The sequence below is a fragment of the Sciurus carolinensis genome, chromosome 16 (genome assembly GCF_902686445.1).
Source record: "Sciurus carolinensis chromosome 16, mSciCar1.2, whole genome shotgun sequence".
Lineage (NCBI taxonomy): Eukaryota > Metazoa > Chordata > Mammalia > Rodentia > Sciuridae > Sciurus > Sciurus carolinensis.
The window spans coordinates 59,664,674-59,681,879 of NC_062228.1; the positions used below are offsets into that span (position 1 = coordinate 59,664,674).

General features: G+C 60.9%; 1 protein-coding gene across 4 annotated transcripts; it reads right to left on the reverse strand.

Annotated features, from left to right (window-relative positions):
• Positions 1–1,618: 1,618 nt before the first annotated feature.
• LOC124967297 (sialic acid-binding Ig-like lectin 7) lies at positions 1,619–17,134 on the reverse strand. Of its 4 annotated transcripts, none has more exons than XM_047529447.1 (7): positions 16,682–17,134; positions 16,216–16,494; positions 15,940–15,987; positions 13,906–14,163; positions 13,507–13,600; positions 13,094–13,180; positions 12,416–12,773 (listed from the first exon to the last, which is right to left on the reverse strand). In XM_047529447.1, the coding sequence occupies exons 1-6, from the start codon at positions 17,097–17,099 to the stop codon at positions 13,099–13,101; spliced, it is 1,179 nt and encodes a 392-aa protein (XP_047385403.1). In that variant the 5' UTR covers positions 17,100–17,134; the 3' UTR covers positions 12,416–12,773; positions 13,094–13,098. The 4 variants fall into 4 exon arrangements, with proteins under 4 accessions (XP_047385405.1, XP_047385403.1, XP_047385404.1 ...); XM_047529448.1 differs by having other exon boundaries at positions 12,416–12,852; XM_047529446.1 differs by having other exon boundaries at positions 12,416–13,180.
• Positions 17,135–17,206: the final 72 nt, after the last annotated feature.

The window sequence follows — 17,206 nt, forward strand, 5'->3', positions numbered from 1 at the left end:
TGGTGGCCAGGGCTGGGGGCGGCAGGCGAGAGGCTGTCCGAGGGGCAGGGCTGCGGTTGTTGGAAGGAGCCCTGGGCTGGGGCGCCGGGGACCAGTCAGCAGCACGTGCGGCGTGTTCCCACGCTGGAGGAGAGGCCCTCGCGGTGCTCCACCCCAGGCACACCCGGCAGACGCGGCGGGTCCAAGGCAGGCTGTGCACGAGCACAGATGTGCAGCTGGACGCCCAGAGGGGCGGGTGCTGCCGAGGCAGCTCAGGCGCCTCCCTGGCTCAGACGCCACGTGCGGTGTGTCCAAGCTCGTGCTGACCGCGGCCAGCAGACGACTGCTATTGTCCATAAATAGTAACATCAGTGACGGTGACATCAGAAAGCACAGAGGCCGAGGTTCACAGAAGCCACGTCGGACGGGAGTCTCTATCAGTTTTATTTGTCAATTGGGCCTCATGAAGCTGGAAGCATTTCTTGAAAATGTCAAAGGCATCCGCATAAATGATGAGAGCTGTCACACAGCGCTGCTGCCGAGGAGGTCACCCATGGCGACTGTGCTTCCTCTCCCCGTGCCTGGGTGACCTGCTGTTCCCCAGCGACACACTGTGACATCCATGGGCTGGAGTCTGTCCTCTGTCCCCGGGTGTGGACGGCTCCCTTCCGCATCCCTCCCAGGCCAGGGCGGGTGTCAGAACCCACCTCCTCCCACAGCCCTGCTCCTCTGTGGGCCAGGCCGCACCCCTAGGTGGTTCAGGGAAGCGCTCTGCCAAGTCCCCGCCCTTCTTGCCCACTGACAGCATCCACTGGACCTTCCCGTGCTCCCCAGCAAACCCCCCACGCCCCTGCCTGGCCCGCCTCCCTCAGCTCCCCATAGGACACAGTGGCCCCTTCCCTTTGCTGTTGCAGCAGGACCCGCTCTGGCCCATGCTGACCAGGGCAGCCCAGGGGTCCTGCTAGAGTCAAGGTGTCCTGGGCCCTGCTTCCTCACAGGCCCTGGGTCCTGGCCTCAGCCTGCAGGGCACCTCCCGCCTCCTCTGCTCCAGTCACGTCACAGAGCACAGGGGTGGCCTCTGCCTCCCAGCCGGGGCAGCCCCGCTCCCTGTCCCCCGTCCAGGGTCCCTTCCTCAGAACACTGGCCTGCTTCCTCGCCCACGGCCGTCTTTGCCCCAACACCACCCCACAGGCCTCGGCAGCAGAGCCGGCTCCCAGCCACCAGCTCCTCTCCCTGCACAGCCTCCCACAAACACGCATCAGTACCAACGAGCCCACCTTCCTAGATCTCTCTCTTTGTTTCTGTTGCTGCCACCTCTAGAAGGACAGCTGCTGGGGGCAGGTTGGGATGCCAGTGTGCTCAGCCTCCACGGAAACCCTGGGGCAGGTGGAGCTCAACCTGTTACCCAGGCCCATGAGCAGTGTGAACACTACCCCACGAAACCTCACAGGAACCACAGACAACACACACATACACACACATACACACACATACACACACACAAATACACACACATACACACACATACACACACACACATACACACATACACACACATACACACACACATACACACAGACACACACACAGACACACACACATACACACACATACGCACACACACATACACACACATACACACACATACACACACACATACACACACACACATACACACACACACACACACACACACACACACACACACACGAGGCAGACTAGATGCAGCTGAAGGATGACCAGGACTTGCAGAGGCAGGAAGGGGTGGAGCTGCCTGTCAGGAGCAGGGTCTGCACCTGTGAAGTCCCAGGTGCCAGCAGCCTGGCCCAGAGGGTGAGGTGAGTCTCCAGAGGCAGGGAGAGGACGGCTCTGGAAGGGAGTCCCAAGCAGGGACATGGAGACCCTCTGGTCCAGGCTCTCCATGTGCCCCTGTCACCGTCCATGGAGGGGACACACAGCTGATCAAGTTGTGGAGGACGTGGGCCCAGGATGGAGGCTGGTGTTGGGGACAGGTGGCAGGAGCTGAGGCAGATCCAGGAAGCAGGGGAGAGGAGGACCAGGAATGACCAGGGTCAGGATGGACGGACAGCAGGGAGGCCAGGCTTAGGAGGAAGGAAGGCCAGTGGTGATGAGGCACCAGGGGGCAGAGGGCTGAGGTCGGGAGCCACACCTGGCTGTGCTGCAGAGACGGGGCCCCAGCCAGGAGCCACAGGGACCCCAGCAGGAAGTGGGGGCTTCAGGACGGGGACAGGGTGTTGCCCGAGGCCATGGGGAGCTGGCCATCCAGGACCATGGCTGGGAGGGGTCCCGGGGCTTGGGCCTGGTGAGACGCTGGGTCACTGACCTGGACTAACCCGTGACAGCGTCTCCACGCTCCACGCCCCTCGCTGGCCTCCCTGGCCTCGCTGCCCTCTTCCTGCTGGACCTCACTCTGAGGGAGGAGACCAGGGCCTTCAGCAGGGCAGCTTGGGAACACTGGGCAGTGGTCCCTCCCTGTGCCCTGTCAGGGGCTGGAGGTGACTGAGGAGGCAGAGCAGCCTGACCTGAGGACCTCCTTGATGAGACCCGCGTCCCCGACGTCGGGCCAGAACTGGGGACAGACGGCGATGGCCCGGGGCCCAGGCAGTGCCCTCGGCCCCGCTCAGCCCCTGCCTGGCGTTGGTGCTCCTGACCCTTCGGGTCCCACTGCTGGGACTCTGGGATTCAGCGTCACACGCCTGCCCTGCCCCGGCCTCCTCTTCATCCCTGGGCAGCACTGACCTGAGCAAGACCAGGCAGAGGCCGAGGAGCTCCATCTTGACAGCCAGCACCCCGATGGCCCCCAGGACCTCCTGGGCCACGGGCCTCGACTTCCCTGCAGAAAAGTGGACGAGGCCAGGGTCGCCTACTAAACCCCAACCCAGAGCCCCACACACGAGGTCATGGATGTGGCTCCTCCGGGTTTCCTTCATCCCCAGTGTGGGGACATCCCTGGCCTCCCACCCCGTGCCCTGCCTGCCCAGCTGTTGGACAGAGGAAACGTAACCTTCTCATCATGGAAATGAAGCCTCTTGCTCATCAACTGACGCCAACAAGAAAGTGAAAGACAACTCACACACTTGGAGCACAGAGCTGCCCATCACCCGGTCGGCCATGTGCCAAACCCTCCTAGGGCTCCAGTGACCAAGACCCAAGCAACCCAGGCTGCAGCCGGGCAGGGACTCGAGAGAACCCCATCTGAAGAAGACCCACAAACGACCAAGACCTACGCGAAACTGTTCCCAACACCGTTCTCGGCACCTCGGGCAATCAGAGCTGCAGCGCGCGTCCCCTGCTCACCCCGAGCTGAGCACAGTCTTTGCACAAAGGAAAATACCAGTGTTGGCAAGAGTGTGGGGGATTCGGGAGGCGTGTAGGAGGCTGGAGGAGTTCAGAGTGTGCTGAGCGCGGTGGGGCGTGGGGCCGCTGCACCTGCTGAGAAACCTCACCCGAGTCCCGGAGCCCTGGTGGTTCCACTCGGAAGGAAGGACCAAAGGAGCCCGGAGACCCTGCTCCAAGGAACCCTTGTGCACCAACCTTCCCGGCAGCCGGTCACTGAGTGCTCCTCTAAGTCACAGGAGGGACCTGAAAATCTCTCTTTGGTGAAGAGGTCAGACACCGAGGCTGCCAGTGTGATTCCACTTCTGTGCAGCATCCAGAGGGCAAAGCCCCGGAGATGAGCAGGTCGGGGTCGGCCAGAGGAGAAGACGTGCCTCCTGGGCGGGGGTTCCTCCTCGGGCGAGGAGAGCGTCTGCAACCACACGTGGTTGGGGGCGTGCATCCCTGCCCGTGGGCAACGCCCACACTCTTGTGCACAGTGGTTGGGCTGGGTGTGAGCTGCGTGGGTTCTGTCTCAATAGACACGTGCGGACGTCCATTTTAGATGTACACAGAGACCCGAAATCCCACCAAAGGCTGGCCAAGACCCAAAGGGTCCCTCCAGGCGTGGAGGGTGTTGCTGGGGCTGAGTAGGTCCTGAGCTCTGGGTTCAATCCCCACTCCAGAAACACAACCCGTCACCAGGTTCTCCCCACCCTGGCCTGCTGGCAATGCTCACACACCCCTTGCTTGTGGGAAGGTGTTTTGTCCACTCTCGGGGGACAAACACCTGGTCATACTTCTCAGATTGAGAAGAACTAATGACCCAGACACGTTTCCTGTTCAGTTACTGAGCTCACTGCCGTGAGGAGGGTCAGGACTGTCCGTGGCACACTCCTGTCACCTGAATGAAATCAGGGCCAGGACTGCAGGTGGCAGAAGGCTCCACAGAGTCAGGTCCTCCTGCCCATACAGTGGGTCACCACCATCACCAGGATCGAGGACCCTGAGTGCTACCGACATCCAGAGAAGTCCTCAAGTGGACCAACCAAGGCTCAGCTCAGCCTGAGTGGACATGGCCTCTTGTGGGAGGGGCCTGAGCCGGGGACAGACAGCTGGTGGGTTCTGTGAGTGCCCTGTGAGTGCGTCTCCTCCCACAGGGGTCAGGTCAGAGCTGTTGGGGAATAAAAAGAGGAGGCTGGGAAGTCCCAGTTCTGCTGTGTGAATGTCACCCTGTCCCTGTGGTGGTGAGGGCAGGTGCTGGTAGCCAGGTAGCTGGGGAAGGTGGGGACAGGAGCTCAAGGCAGCCATGAGGTGTGGGTGGGGAGGGTCACTGGGTTCCCCAACAGGGGACTCTGTCACCAGGTGTGTCCAGGATGAGGGGGACCCAGCCCTGCCCTGAGCTGAAGAGGCCCTGCTCTCCCAGCCTCAGTGAGGCTCCTCCCTGCCTGGGCCAGCTCCTGGGGAGACCCTGCCTGAGGGTTCCCTGCAGCATCTGGACAGGAACACAGGGCTTGTTCCCCTTTTAGGTGGATTTAGGGTGAGATAAACCAGCACTCCACACCCTCATCTCAGAAACCACAGACACACAGAGGGACAGGGCCTGTGCCCTTCCATGTCCATGACTCAACAGGTCCCTGGGACATGGCCACAGGTGTCCATAGCCCTGGGACCCAAGTTGTCTTCCCTGGCCCCACACACCCCATGTGATCCGGGTGTCCTGGCCCATCACTCACAGGTGACATTGAGCTGGATGGTTCTCTCTGTGGTCACACCAGCTGCAGGGAACGTCACCCGACAGGTGAGGTAGGTGCCGTCGTCCTGTGGCCGCGGGGTGAGCGTGAGCACCGAGGAGTGGGTGATGCTGGCGCCCAGGGAGGACACAGAGGTCCCCTCCCAGGAGAAGGTGGGGGGTGTCCCCTGCTCACAGGTCCAGGGCACAGAGCAGTTCAGGTTGCTGGGACGGCCAGACTCCAGGGTCCCAGGGAGGAGGATGTCGGGGCTGTGGGTCAGGGCTGGTGATCAGAGGGGGACAGGAGGGTCAGGAGGGAGGGTGAAAGGTGTGGCCCTGAGAGAAGCTCAGGCTGTGATCCAGCTCCTCCCCAAGTCCCTGTTGCTTGTCCCACCTCCCCAGGGCAGGGTCCCCAAGCCCTGCCCCTGCTGGTGACCTCCCTAAGGTTGCCCTGGATCTGGAACCTTACCTGTGACGTTCACTGAGACTCGGTTTGCACAGTAATTCCACTTCACATTTCCTTTCTCCATCCGGAAGAAGTACGACCCGGTGTCGCTGTTCCGTGCGTCTCTGATGCTCAGGGAGCAGTCCTTGGTTGTTGGGTCCCCCAGGAGGAGGAAGCGGCCCTGGGTCTCCTCCTGCACACGCCCAGTGGGGTCATTTGTGGCCACTGGAGAGTCGTGGTCTGTATCAGCCCATTCATGGAACCAGTAGCCAGAGACATTGCCAGGCCCTGAGTTGGGGTAGGAGAAGTTGCAGGGCACCAGCACACACAGACCCTGCTGCACCATCACGGACGGCAATGCATCCAGCCCATAGCTCGGATCCTTAGGATTGCACCCCCAGGGAGTCCGAGGGGCATCATGGCGCGCTCTCCACGTCCCCTCTCCACAGGCGCACTCCACTGCCCACAGCAGGGACAGCCACAGCCACAGCATCCGGGAGGCAGAGGGCTCCTGGGCTCCTGGGAATGTGCAGAGCAGAGAGAGCAGGCGGAGGGGAAGCTGGGGAGGGGCGGGACCTGGGTGACTGACAGAAGAGGAACCTAGACGCACCCACTGGAGTCCTTCTCCTCTGTGCTGAGAGGCCAGAAAGCCCACAGCCAGAGACCCCAAGGCCTGTCCAGAGAGGAGTGGAGGAGAGAAGAGGCATTGCCCTGCCCCCATCTTGGCGCCTCCCTGGGACACTTAGGATGGGACCAGGACCCTGGGGACACTGAAGCATGTGACTTTGGCGGGGTCTGAGTCCTCCCACCATGAGGGGCTTTTCTGTGTACCACTGTGCCCACCAGGACCTAGCCAACTCCGCCTGCACCTAGAGCCAGCCTCGACTCGCCCCGTGGAGTGGTGGGTCCTGCAGGAGGGCCTCTGTGGGGTCTGGTCTGGACAGAAGAGAGGCAGAGGACAACACCAGCCAGCCATTCAGCCTCTCTGCAAACCCGCAGGGAGCTCTCTGCACTGCCGAGAGACTACAAGAGGCCGGCCCTCGGGGTCCCCACCTGGGATGCCCCACACAGGAGCCTCAGGCTGCCGGCTCCAGAGCTGTGGGTGCTGGTGAGTCTGCCAGGTGCCTTGGTAGCATGATGGGTGTGTTTAACAAGGTGAGCACAGAGCTGTGCCCAGCATCTAGGACAGGGAACTGCTGTGTCCTCAGGTGGCACAGACAGGGAGCAGGGCTTCTCAACCAGCCGGAAGGAGCTTCTCTCAAGAGTGCTGCCTGTTGGGCGAGCGCTGCGTGATTTGGGGACGTGCTGTCACGCACATTGGCACTTCCACATTAGTCTGCACCTTAGTGGTAACGGGCCTCATGGGACGTCATGTTTTCAGACAGCCCCGGTGGATCACATGAACAAGGTGACATGGCCCGGCTGGCGTGGCCTCTTCCTCGCCCAGCCGGGGCTCCAATCTGGCTTCACTTCCTGGCAGCACGTGTTCCATAGTCATGGCGGCTTGGCCATGTGTCCACGCCTGCTCCTGTCATCACGGACCAGCCCCCACACTCCCATGGACGCCTCTTCTACACATCCTCCAGGTGACAGTGACACCAGGTGACACCAGTGGTCAGGCTCTGTGACTATGAAAGGAAGCTGCTGGAAACACAAAACACATGGACCTGCCACTGTTTGTGTGGAGGTGAGTTCACACTTCACTCGGGTAAGGACTTAGGAGCAGTTCTCCTGATCCCGTGGCGAGTGTGAGTTCACCTTCAGGTGACAGGTCCAGACTCCTCCCCAGCGTGGTGGGACCTCTGCTTTCCCCACTGACGCCTCAGTGAGCTCTGCTTGCCTCAGATCCCCTTCACATTGGGTGTGGTCAGGGTGGTCTTAATATCACTTCCTTTTTACCTTTCTTCTTTCCTTTGTGAGGTGTGTGTTAGTGCGTCACGGTTGTGCCTGAGAGCGGGGTTCACCTGCACACGGTGGTCTGTGCAGGAGGCTGTCGGCTCCATTTCAGTTCCCAGTGCTGTGTCCCTCCCTCCTCCTCCTCCCCTGAGCCCTCCCTCTCCCCCCTGGGCTTCTGTCCACTTCCTGTTCTTTTAAGGGGAATCTTGTTGATGTCCATGAACGTGGAATTCAGGTGCTGTTTTCAGGTGCTGTTTTCATGGAGATGCACAGCATGACTCGATCCCTTCGTTCCCTTCCTGCTCCGCTGTCCCTCCTTTTTCCCGTGGAATGGCACTGCACACACCTGGCTGTGTCTGCAGCTTCACAAGGCGAAGGCTGTGGAGCAGGGGTTCCCGCGTTGACTGGTCGCTGCATTTTCTCCTCCAGTGAGGCGGCTGGCCACGCGCCCGCCCCTCTTCACTCTTATGGTAAAACACACAGGGAAACGGGCTGCGAGATCACTGTAGGTGCACCAGGAGGTGACACGGGGTCATCCATCCACACCGTGATCCCAGGATGCTTCCCTCTCCCCAGGACCTGGGGCTCTGTGCCCATGAGAGGCGCCTTTCCTGGCCCTGCCCGGGAAACACCGCTGCTCCTTTGTCTGTGACTCTCCCGCTCCAGGTGCCCCACCTCAGAGGAGGACGGTGCTTGTCCTCTGTGACTGGCGTCCTGCATGCAGGGTGCATCCAGCTGAGGTGCGAGCTGAGCCGCCCTCCTCTGCAGGTCTAGGGCAGGGACTGTCCCTGTGCTGGTTGATGGACACTTGAGTTGCTTCCTCCTTAGCTGTTGTGAGGGCTGCTGGGCTGACCGTGGAGGATGCAGATTGTGTGGGGCCTCGGTGTGTGGCCAGAGGTGGACCCGCTGGGCGATGGCATCCGCTGTGGCTTCTTTTCAGGAACCCACGCTGCTCTCCATGCAGCTGCTCCCTTCCTGCTCCTCAGCAGCAGGGCACAAGCCCTCCGGGTCCCCACGTCCTCCTCCTTACGTGCATTTCCCATTTTTAGAACAGGAACCCTCGGAATGGGCAGCAGCGTCTCTCGTTGTGTCTTTCTGGGGCACACATCTAACAGGGGCAGTGTGACGCTCCATGGGAGGATTGGGTGGCATTTCCCTGGTGACTGCTGCTGCTGCGTGTGCCCATGTGCTCAGCCACCATTTGTACATCCTGGAGAAACTTGCCGAGTGCTCTCCCCATTGTGTCAATGCAGCCGTGTGGTCCTTCCTCCTGGAGCAACCGTGTTTCAGTCACGTGGGGACCTGCTTTGCTCCTTAGACTCTTTGCAGGTGGCTTGGTTTCCAAGTTCTTCCTTGAGGACTGAACCCCGTGTCCCACACAGGCTAGGCTAGCATCCTGAGCCACACTGAGCCACAGGCCAGCTCCCAGTGTCCCACACAGGTTAGGCGACCCTCCTGAGCCACACTGAGCCACAGCCCAGCCCCCAGTGTCTTCCTTGGTCTGTTCTGGACACAAGACACACTAGTCCAGGTGTTTCCTCTTGTGTCACTTTTCCTGTCCCCTGGAATGTGCCCTCCAGCACAGCAGGTCCCTCTTCCCCAGCACGAGGTGCACACCAGGAGCACACTGGTGTGTTGGGGTAGGAAGAACCCAGCCAAGGTGACGAGCAGGGCCAAGCTCAGGGGACAGACGGGGCCTCCTCAGGGACAGATGGTCACAGTACAGGACTGTGGACTGAGGGAGCCTCCCAAGAGTCCCAGGCCTTGGCCACTGAATCTGTAGATGTCACCCTGCTAGGTGAGGGGTGTGCAGCCGTGACTCAGGGAGGGACCGTGAGTAGTGGGGTCATCAGGATCGTCCAGTGGGTTCCTAACCCAGTCTCCAGGGTCTCTCTGTGGGAGAAGAGGCACACATGGTGTGGAGGAGGCCATGCACCCAGAGGCAGAGACTGGGTGCAGCACTCAGGGGTCCAGGCTGACAGCCTGGGACAAGCAGGGGGTGAACCCCACCCGAGCTCTGCAGAGACAGGTGAGAATTGGGCCCCTGGCCATCTCAGACCAATGGGCTGCTCTGGAGGGTATGGAGAAGAAACCAAGCAAAGTCCGTCCATTCCCAGAGCCATTTCTGTCCCGCTTCCAACCAAACTTCTCCAAGGATGCCTTGCACTCCCACGCCGCTCCCTCCCTCCAGGAGTTCCTGAACTCTCTCCAGTGAGGTCTCCACACCTTCCCCAACGCTCCACTCAAAGTGCTGACACTCAGGATCCTGCACATGAAGAAGGGCATCAGACAGAGGAAAGGCCCAACGGGAGGCCTGAGCTGTGAACACCACCAGAGGAAGCTTGGGGACAGCTCCGTGACCTTGGCCCTGGCGGTGGGATCGTTTCCTGGGTGACCCCAAAAACCCGGACAAAAACTGAGGAGGAGAGATGGGCTTGCAGCACAGTGAGGAGTCTCTGCACCACCAAGGAAGTGACCAGGCAGGTGACGAGGAGAGAAGGGGAGGGTCACATACGGAGGAACGTGCACACATCTTGGATCAGGGCTTAACATCCAAAGTACATGAGGAACACAGAGGCTCCAGCCAGAAACCACCTGTTCAAGATGGACAGACTGAAGACATTTCACTGAAGAGGATTCAGGGGAACTGCAGACGTGTTTAAGCAGTCCACGTCACTGATCCTCAGGAAAACGCAAATCAAAGGCACAGCGCGTTGTCCCCACACCCCTGCTAGGACAGCCAGTGTCAGAAAGAAAGAGCCCAGTGTAGGTGCAGACACGGAGGGAGGAGCCTGTCTGTGGCAGTGTCACTCAGGAGAGCCGTCGTGGTGCAGGGCACAGCGCCAGTGCTGAGGCTGGAGCCACCGCAGCATTCAGTCCCTCTGCTGGGGGTCAAGGGCCACAGCGAAGGAACCAGCGTGTCAGAGACGCCCGCGCCCCACCTCCATCGCTGCACTGTCCACCATAGCCGAGGCACGGAACCAGCCTGCATGTCCACCAGTGGGCGGGCGTTTGCGGAGAAGTGAAGCACACGCACACACACGCACACACACACACACACAATCGCACACACGTGCAGAGAGGCACCTGTGCACACACGTGCATGCACATGAACATACACACATGTACACTGACATACATGTGCACACACATGCATGCACACACAAACATACAGGCACACACATGCACAAACATGCACACACCTATACATGTGCACATGTGCACAGATATGTACACACATGCTCATGCAAACACACACATACTGACACACACAGGCACACGACACTCAGCATGATCCTATACAGCCTCGGAAAGGAAGGAAACCTGCCATTTTCAAAACAGGCACAAGCTTGGATGACATGGTGTTAAGTGAAATAAGCCAGAAATAGGAGCCATCATCCCATGTGTCCTTGTATATGTGATGTGACAAATTCACACTCAGATGCAAGAGGGCAGGGTGGTGGCCAGGGCTGGGGGCGGCAGGCGAGAGGCTGCTCCGAGGGGCAGGGCTGCCGTTGTTGGAAGGAGCCCTGGGCTGGGGACCAGTCAGCAGCACGTGCGGCGTGTTCCCACGCTGGAGGAGAGGCCCTCGCGGTGCTCCACCCCAGGCACACCCGGCAGACGCGGCGGGTCCAAGGCAGGCTGTGCACGAGCACAGATGTGCAGCTGGACGCCCAGAGGGGCGGGTGCTGCCAAGGCAGCTCAGGCGCGTCCCTGGCTCAGACGCCACGTGCGGTGTGTCCAAGCTCAGTGCTGACCGCGGCCAGCAGACGACTGCTATTGTCCATAAATAGTAACATCAGTGACGGTGACATCAGAAAGCACAGAGGCCGAGGTTCACAGAAGCCACGTCGGACGGGAGTCTCTACCAGTTTTATTTGTCAATTGGGCCTCATGAAGCTGGAAGCATTTCTTGAAAATGTCAAAGGCATCCGCATAAATGATGAGAGCTGTCACACAGCGCTGCTGCTGAGGAGGTCACCATGGCGACTGTGCTTCCTCTCCCCCTGCCTGGGTGACCTGCTGTTCCCCAGCGACACACTGTGACATCCATGGGCTGGATTCTGTCCTCTGTCCCCGGGTGTGGACGGCTCCCTTCCGCATCCCTCCCAGGCCAGGGCGCGTCTCAGAACCCACCTCCTCCCATAGCCCTGCTCCTCTGTGGGCCAGGCCGCACCCCTCGGTGGCTCAGGGAAGCGCTCTGCCAAGTCGCCACCCTTCTCCCCAATGACAGCATCCGCTGGACCTTCCCGTGCTCCCCAGTGAACCCCCCACGCCCCTGCCTGGCCCGCCTCCCTCAGCTCCTCAGGAGGCTGCAGTGGCCCCTTCCCTTTGCTGTTGCAGCAGGACCCGCTCTGGCCCATGCTGACCAGGGCAGCCCAGGGGTCCTGCTAGAGTCAAGGTGTCCTGGGCCCTGCTGTCCTCACAGGCCCTGGGTCCTGGCCTCGGCCTGCAGGGCACCTCCCGCCTCCTCTGCTCCAGTCACGTCACAGAGCACAGGGGTGGCCTCTGCCTCCCAGCCGGGGCAGCCCCTGCTCCCTGTCCCCCGTCCCGGGTCCCTTCCTCAGAACACTGGCCTGCTTCCTCGCCCACGGCCGTCTTTGCCCCAACACCACCCCACAGGCCTCGGCAGCAGAGCCGGCTCCCAGCCACCAGCTCCTCTCCCTGCACGGCCTCCCACAAACACGCATCAGTACCAACGAGCCCACCTTACTAGATCTTTCTCTTTGTTTCTGTTGCTGCCACCTCTAGAAGGACAGCTGCTGGGGGCAGGTTGGGATGCCAGTGTGCTCAGCCTCCACGGAAACCCTGGGGCAGGTGGAGCTCAACCTGTTACCCAGGCCCATGAGCAGTGTGAACGCTACCCCACAAAACCTCACAGGAACCACACACACATACACACACACACACACATACACACACACACACACACACACACACACACATATACACACACACATACACACACGTACACAAACATACACATACACATACACACACACAGACACACACACACACGCATGCACACACACACATACACACACACACACACACACACACACACACACACACGAGGCAGACTAGATGCAGCTGAAGGATGACCAGGACTTGCAGAGGCAGGAAGGGGTGGAGCTGCCTGTCAGGAGCAGGGTCTGCACCTGTGAAGTCCCAGGTGCCAGCAGCCTGGCCCAGAGGGTGAGGTGAGTCTCCAGAGGCAGGGAGAGGACGGCTCTGGAAGGGAGTCCCAGGCACGGACATGGAGACCCTCTGGTCCAGGCTCTCCATGTGCCCCTGTCACCGTCCATGGAGGGGACACACAGCTGATCAAGTCGTGGAGGACGTGGGCCCAGGATGGAGGCTGGTGTTGGGCACAGGTGGCAGGAGCTGAGGCAGATCCAGGGAGCAGGGGAGAGGAGGACCAGGACGACCAGGGTCAGGATGGACGGACAGCAGGGAGGCCAGGCTTAGGAGGAAAGAAGGCCAGTGGTGATGAGGCACCAGGGGGCAGAGGGCTGAGGTCGGGAGCCACACCTGGCTGTGCTGCAGAGACGGGGCCCCAGCCAGGAGCCACAGGGACCCCAGCAGGAAGTGGGGGCTTCAGGACGGGGACAGGGTGTTGCCCGAGGCCATGGGAGCTGGCCATCCAGGACCATGGCGGGGAGGGGTCCCGGGGCTTGGGCCTGGTGAGACGCTGGGTCACTGACCTGGACTAACCCGTGACAGCGTCTCCACGCTCCACGCCCCTCGCTGGCCTCCCTGGCCTCGCTGCCCTCTTCCTGCAGGACCTCACTCTGAGGGAGGAGACCAGGGCCTTCAGCAGGGCAGCTTGGGAACACTGGGCAGTGGTCCCTCCCTGTGCCCTGTCAGGGGCTGGAGGTGACTGAGGAGGCAGAGGTGGCCTGAGGACCTCCTTGATGAGACCCGCGTCCCCGACGTCAGGGCCAGAACTGGGGACAGACGGCGATGGCCCGGGGCCCAGGCAGTGCCCTCGGCCCTGCTCAGCCCCTGCCTGGCGTTGGTGCTCCTGACCCTTCGGGTCCCACTGCTGGGACTCTGGGATTCAGCGTCACACGCCTGCCCTGCCCCGGCCTCCTCTTCATCCCTGGGCAGCACTGACCTGAGCAAGACCAGGCAGAGGCCGAGGAGCACCATCTTGACAGCCAGCACCCCGATGGCCCCCAGGACCTCCTGGGCCACGGGCCTCGACTTCCCTGCAGAAAAGTGGACGAGGCCAGGGTCGCCTGCTAAACCCCAACCCAGAGCCCCACACACGAGGCCATGGATGTGGCTCCTCCGGGTTTCCTTCATCCCCTGTGTGGGGCATCAGCCCTGGCCCCCCACCCCGTACCCTGACCGTCCAGGCATAGACAGGCACTGGACCGCAAGCCCTTTTGGGCCTCACAGTTGACTTGAGGCTGAGTGGAGGACCCCTTCCCCTGGCGGGTGTTTGCTCGGGGTCCTGGGAGCTGCAGGTCTTCCTAGCCTGGGGTCTGGTGAGCAGCACCATGACACTCACTCTGCAGCGACAGGCTCAGGGAGATGTGCTGGGAGCCCAGAGCGTTCTGAGCGCGGCAGGTGAATTCTCCCTCACCCCTGAGGTGGGATGGGGACAGCTCCAGCACCCCAGGGTCCAAGGTCTGCGAGGGATGCAGAGTCAGGTTCCCCCAGGACCAGCTCAGCCTGGCAGGGGGATGACTGTCGACGACACAGAGCAGACGCAGAGATTGACCCTCCAGGACCGAAAGAGATGAGCCATTCTCCAGGGTTGTGGATGCTGTAGAGAAAGAGACGGAGGGTCAGAGTGACAAAGAGAACAAAAGAGAAGAGGAAGAATACAGGAGACTGAGTCGAGGTTTAGATTCACACACATAGACTGGGAGAAACAGAGACGTGGGCAATGGACCCAGAAACAGAGAGCACAGCCTGGGCTGGAGTCCGTCTGCCCCTCCCTGACAGGATGATGTGGATATATGTCTGCCCTGATGGGCTTTGTCCAACTGGACTCAGGACCCAGGTATCCCAGAGGGAGGTTCTGGGCTTCAGGATTCCCAGGCAAGCTGCGAGTCCAGCCCCAGATTCCACACCCCAGCTGCTCTCACTGAAAATTCAGAAGCCACATTTTCCTGGACTCTTGCCCTGTGCCCACATCCTCACCTGACCCTAGCTTCTGCTTCATCAGCCTATTTCTACGAGGTACTCACTCCCAGACACTCAGAGCATCATGGACTCAGGAGCAGGTGTCCCTAAGGCCACATGACAAGTGATGGGCCTGCCCTGAGGATAGCAATGTAAACCAGAGGTGAGGCGATGTGGTCCAGGAGGGCTTCCTGGAGGAGGCATCTCTTCCCTACACACAAAATACGGCGTGGAGGTCAAGTCTTTTGGCAAAGATGATGAGAGGTGGAAGGGGCTTCCAGAAGGAGAAACAGAGCGTGCAAAGGTGACCAAGGCCCCAGGGCCTGCAGCACAGGATGGAGAGGGGCCCATTCGGACCAGGGCCTCAGAGGCCAAGGGGAAGAGCTGACTCTCATAAACTCAGAGTGGGGAAATCAGAAACTGCACACAAGATTGATTAAGGTGACGGCAGGAGAAAAAAAACAAAAGCCGTCCCCAGACACTGTAAGATCAGGGAACTCCAAGAAGGAAGGCCAGCAGCCTGGCAGGAAAAGAAGCGGCAATCCCCCCGGCTTGGACAGCGCGTCCTGGAAGAAATAATAATCATGACATGAGCAAAGAACGTGAGTAGTCGTTCCAGGGACGGTCAACAGAAAGCAGCATGTCATTCAAAGAGGAGAGATGTCATCAGAACCACAGGGACCTTCCAGGCGTCACCTGGCACAGGCAAAGGGGCCCGGGAAACACGCTGGGCGGGAAATGCCTGGGCTTTCCTCCCGAATTCAGAGAGGCTCGTCTGAGCCAGCTGCTTCGGTTTTAGGACTCCGTGCCACTGACACGTGTGAAGGAGACACAGGACTGTTCACCGCACAGCCGCGTTGGAAGAATGGTCAGCGCCTGACGAATGGCTCTGATTTGGTTGGTGGAAGACGCTGCAGAATCAGGTCCCCCCTGTGCAGTGGGTCACCACCGTCACCAGAACGAGGACCCTGAGTGCTACTGACATCCAGTGACCTCAGTCCTCAGGTGGACAAATCAAGGCTCAGCTCAGCCTGAGTGGACATGGCCTCTTGTGGGAGGGGCCTGAGCCGGGGACAGACAGCTGGTGGGTTCTGTGAGTGCCCTGTGAGTGCGTCTCCTCCCACAGGGGTCAGGTCAGAGCTGTTGGGGAATAAAAAGAGGAGGCTGGGAAGTCCAGTTCTGCTGTGTGAATGTCACCCTGTCCCTGTGGTGGTGAGGGCAGGTGCTGGTAGCCAGGTAGCTAGGGAGGGTGGGAACAGGAGATCGAGGCAGCCATGAGGTGTGGGTGGGGAGGGGTCACTGGGTTCCCCAACAGGGGACTCTGTCACCAGGTGAGTCCAGGATGAGGGGGACCCAGCCCTGCCCTGAGCTGAAGAGGCCCTTCTCCCCCAGCCCCGGCGAGGCTCCTCCCTACCTGGGCCAGCTCCTGGGGACACAATGACAGTCAGGTTCTGTGGAGAGTCTGGGACAGGAAGACAACGATCTGTCAGATCTGTCATCGGGAGGCTGGTGGACATCAGCCCTGTGTCCCAGGAGCTGCATGGTGGGCAGGGGTGGAGGCTGCATCCTCGTGACCCAGCCCCCACCCCATTCCGGGACCCACCACCCAGTGTCCAGGGTCTGACCCCTCCCCCCACTCCCTCAGGGACCAACCCCATCAGGGTCCCAGGTGACCCAGCCCGGCTCTCACATGAGATGTTGAGGTGGACGGTCTTCATTCTGGTCACCTGAGCCCCAGGCAGGGTCACCTGGCAGGTGAGGTTGGTGCCGTGGTCCTGTGGCCGCGGGGTGAGTGTGAGCACCGAGGAGTGGGTGATGCTGGTGCCCAGGGAGGACACAGAGGTCCCCTCCCAGGAGAAGGTGGGGGGCGTCCCCTGCTCACAGGCCCAGGGCACAGAGCAGGTCAGGTTGCTGGGACGGCCAGCCTCCAGGGTCCCAGGGAGGAGGATGTCGGGGCTGTGGGTCAGGGCTGGTGAGCAGAGGGGGACAGGAGGGTCAGGAGGGAGGGCGGGAGGTGTGGCCCTGAGAGAAGCTCAGGCTCGGATCCAGCTGCTCTCTGAGCTCGGATGCTTGTCCCACCTCCCCAGGGCAGGGTCCCCCCAGGCCCTGCCCCAGCCGGTGACCTCCCTGAGGCTGCCCTGGATCTGGAGCCTTACCTGTGACGTTCACTGAGACCTGGTGGTGCTTATTGTAACTGTACATAAAGTTTTTTCTCTCCACCCGAAAGAAGTACCACCCTGTGTCCGTCTTCCTGGCGTCTCTGATGCTCAGGGTGCAGTTGTCGGTTCCCGGGTCCCCGAGGAGTTGGAATCGGTCCCGGGTCTCCTCCCGCACTTCCCTGCTGGGGTCATTCGTGGCCACAGGAGCATCCCTGTGTTTGACCCCTTTCGGGAACCAGTAGCCGCGAGCTGGGGCCGTGCTACTCTTCTGGGAGGAGAAGAATCGGCAGGGCACATGGACACACAGGCCCTCCTGCACAGTCACTGGACTCTGCACCAGCAGGGGGTAATCCCTCCCGGCCTCCACCCGCTCACTCGCCCGCAGCAGGGGCAGCAGCAGCAGCAGCAGCAGCATGTCCGTTGGGGCTGCAGGTCTGCAGGGGAAGTCTGCTCCCGATCTCCCCTCTGAGGAACTAAGAGCCCCAAGGAGGAGGCCCCACAGGAAGGGGGCGAGGTGGGGAC

Bases quoted from the DNA above. Each gene is read 5' to 3' on its own strand.
- LOC124967297 (XM_047529447.1), bottom strand. From the start codon at position 17,099: ATGCTGCTGCTGCTGCTGCTGCTGCCCCTGCTGCGGGCGAGTGAGCGG. The intron at 15,988-16,215 runs GTGAGAGCCGGG...TTCCTGTCCCAG, and splicing joins CGTCCACCTCAACATCTCAT to ACTCTCCACAGAACCTGACT. The intron at 14,164-15,939 runs GTAGGGAGGAGC...CTTTCTCTACAG, and splicing joins GTCCCCAGGAGCTGGCCCAG to CATCCACAACCCTGGAGAAT.